At 49.9% G+C, this 3,568-nt stretch overlaps 1 protein-coding gene across 1 annotated transcript in view; it reads left to right on the forward strand.

The window, feature by feature from the left end:
* Positions 1–984: 984 nt before the first annotated feature.
* Positions 985–3,568, forward strand: part of Pmar_PMAR019717 (cytochrome p450, putative) — a gene marked incomplete at both ends in the record, with an annotated part of 5,267 nt that continues 2,683 nt past the window's right edge. The window contains 6 exons of the mRNA XM_002766307.1: positions 985–1,188; positions 1,266–1,366; positions 1,456–1,696; positions 1,751–1,889; positions 2,098–2,243; positions 2,312–2,463. Coding sequence (XP_002766353.1) covers positions 985–1,188; positions 1,266–1,366; positions 1,456–1,696; positions 1,751–1,889; positions 2,098–2,243; positions 2,312–2,463 — 983 coding nt within the window. The remainder of the gene's footprint in view (positions 1,189–1,265; positions 1,367–1,455; positions 1,697–1,750; positions 1,890–2,097; positions 2,244–2,311; positions 2,464–3,568) is intronic.

Below are 3,568 nucleotides of genomic sequence, written 5' to 3' on the forward strand. Positions count from 1 at the left end.
GCTCCGAGGAGGAGCCATGAAGTCCACCAGTGTTGTTTGCTTGGGAATCGAGAGCTAAGTAGAGATGGGTGAAAGACTGACGGCAGCAAGTCAGGAATCGGCCCGACCCCCCGTCGTGTCAGGATTCCCGACTACATCCTTTCACGGGCCCCAGCACATGAGCTGGCGCGTGTAGGTACAACGCGCACGTGCAGGATGAATCTCGTACGAAGCGCGCCGGAAAATCGAAGCATCCGACCATTGCTAAAGGAATGCTCTCCGAATTTCGAGTTCTAATTCAAGCTCCGGGTAGGTCCCTCCCAGATATCGCCAGATGGGGTACGCAAGAGATGCCCAGCTTACCAACTGTCCGCCACGCCGTGAAATTACTAATGATCCGAACGCGGGCGCAGTACGTGAAACGCAGTGACATGTCATGACAAGCGCATCAGGCGAGCCTAACCACCGGCTCAGAATACGCGTTTGATTGTCTCTGGCTGAAGCAGTAACGACTCATGAAGTCTCTCCCTGACGGTAACGGCTAACACAGCACAGCAATTTGGAGCACGGCATAAGAAGTCGTTGACGCGCGTGTGACACGTATCTTACATAACGGGCACCTCACGTGTGCGTCACGTTGTTCTAGTTAGGAACGTGACTCACGTTACGTGAGCATTCGTGTGAGGCGTTCTTTGGAGTCAAGTGAACTAGAATATTGGTCTTATCATTTCATTTCTCTAGTCTAGTCTCATTCATAGCGGAAGTCAGTACGAGTTTGACTCTCTTGCCTTCCCTATATAGCCGGCAAGTTGCCGGTTGCAACGGATCCGATGTCGTGAACCATACCATTTGTGTTACGGTCCCTAAACCAGCCGACTTGGAACTTGAATTTCGTTGTCGGTGTATTCGATTGCCGAGGCATGCCTGAAATCGCTGTCCGGCATTTTCTGCGGTCTCTCTAGGACATCTTGGATTTTGATTCGAAGTCTATTTACCTGGCTCATAATGGTCGCTCCCATCACTGACTTCTTGACAGTATATCCGGGTGCACTGTTCGGAGGTTTGGATCACGAGCTTACCCGCATTCTCCGTCGCTATGTACCTGGTAGCATCAAAGGTGGTGCTATTGCACTGCTATCTTGGATTTTCATTAAGCTCGCGAAGCAACTCCATTTTTGTATCAAGCCGTTACCTTTTCCCGGCCCCAAGGTAGGAAGGCTTCTCAAGTGATCCACTGGCTCCGGTGATGCAGCGGCACTGTCGTGTGAACTTCTTCGACTCCTCAGGGAAGTCCGATTTGCGGGATGGCCTTCAAACTGGATCCGAAAAAAGCCCTAACTTCCATGAGTGCCTGGGTCAAGGAATTCGGTGAAACGATCTCATTCCGGTAAGTCCCATGGTCTTGTTCAATTGAACTTATGGGTATCCTTGGCGTGTTAACTGATGAATGCCAGAGGGTCCCTTTGGTTGTCTCAGAGTCTTCTCGAAGACCTTCGTTGTCACCAAGAATCACGATACTCTCCAACAAATATTCAGAGACTCGAGTGAAGGACTCTTCGTACGGCAATTCAACACCCTGGGACTACTACCCGAGTCCGGCATCTTCCTCACACACGGTCAAGCGTGGAGGGAAGGCAGAAGGAGGGTCGACCCAATACTCGCTGAGACGAATGTTCGCGGCTTGGTCCCCGCAATGTCCCAAATGTCACGGAGGCTGGTAAGCTTGATGACTTGGCTGCACCTTCTGGCAATGTGGACGAGAGAACCTTAGGTTAACGTGCTTTCTGCTATGAGTGACTGCGCTGGACAAGTTCACGACTGGGAGCCCCATGGATTGCTGCAACTGGCAGCATTGGACTTCACATTCGCCACACACTTTGGGAAAGACTTCAATTTCCTAAGTCCACTAGGTGAGACGACAACATAATATTTCCAAGGGATCTAATCTTTACGCACTGTCATTGAAACTAGTCGATGACGTGCAAATGACAATCCGATGGATTGTTGATGGATCGAATCCATCAACGTGTCAGATGGACACGGTCACAGGAGCTGTTCGGTATTTTATTCCGGCAGCAGTTGTCGCATAGTTACGGAGTATTCCGTTATGTTGCTCAGATACCAACGGAGCAGCCGATCGGGAGTACACCTTGCGCGCTTTTCAAGATTTCTTGACGGGCTTCGATTTCATCCTCAAACATCAGGCTCTAGGGCCTCTCCTGCAGAATAGGTACCCGAATAAGCTAAGCCAGCAAGTGGCCAAGGTGAGTTGTTCGTTGTCATCAACTCCTTTTATGTCTCCGATATTGTGAGAGTGGCCTCTTCCATGTAGTTCTACTCGTCTGTGGCGAAAGTGGAAACTTCTGCGAGAGAAATCATCGAACAGAGGAAGAAGGAATTGTCTGAAGGGGCTGAACCCAAGTGTACCGTCTTGGACAAGTTGATCGCCGAGAAGAGACTAGACTTGACATGGAATCTCATAACGTGAGTATTCCAGTAGCCGGTAATGGTTTTGAGTCCCGCTTCCGCTCTTCAACAGTTTCACGCTGAGTGGGGGCACTTCGGTACCCTCGAACCTCGAGTGGTTCCTCTATCTGATGTGTATAAACCAAGATGCTCAGAAGAAGGCCAGGGCCGAAGTTGACGCTCTTGGAAAAGATCCAACCGATAACGACGATCTTGACAAACTAAGATACGTCGAGGCATGTGTGTTGGAAACTCTCCGTGTGGGTACAGCATCTTACCTTATGTATATTGATATACGTGGGGGATGATTGGCGACGTATCCATTTAGATGAATAACTCGACCCCTGGTCCTCTCCCTTATCTAACCACAGCGCCATACACCATTGAGGGGAGAGAACTTGAAGCTGGGACGGTACTGATAATGATGACTGGTGAAGCTATGAAGAGTAAAATCCATGGCGGAGAGGAATTCAGGTAGGGCCTACTGGTTCGAGATCAGCTGCAGGATTCTCCTTCCCAGGCCCGAAGGTTGGTTCGTTCCCGGTACCGGTGATATCGATCGCCAAAAAGCACGAAATCATTGGGCTTTCACTGGGAGTCCCCGTAGATGTCCAGGACAGTATCTCGCTATGAAAGAGTGTATAGTGATGGCTGCAACTATCCTCAGACATTTCGACGACATCCATCTCAGCGACGGTTGCCATAATGTTGGTGAAACTACTTTCATCAATCGTATACCTTCAAATTTACGCATTAACATGAAGTCGAGGCAACGCTGATGGTTAATAGTGAAGCCGGCTCCTAAGAACTATCCTTGTTTTCTTTCATGATTTGGACGCCTTTTAGGGTAGTCTCAGATTCCCCCATACTTAGAGACTTCGACTCCCTCGTATACAACTGCCACTGTTAGGGTCCGGACGTTTGTGACATATTGCGCGTTTTGTACTGGGATTGCTTGGCTGCATCACACGTCTTGGCGCATCGCCTGGGGCGGCTCGCCCCTCGTCCGTAGCTCACAAGGCATTCGTAGTAGGCCAAATCACGCCTTTTCCGCTGAAGCTAATGTGATCTCGAGTTCATCAGTTGGGATTCCCAACGTGGGCACCAAGGCATCGCTCAAAAC

This window comes from Perkinsus marinus, assembly GCF_000006405.1.
Source record: "Perkinsus marinus ATCC 50983 genomic scaffold scf_1104296973076, whole genome shotgun sequence".
Taxonomy (NCBI): Eukaryota; Perkinsozoa; order Perkinsida; family Perkinsidae; genus Perkinsus; species Perkinsus marinus.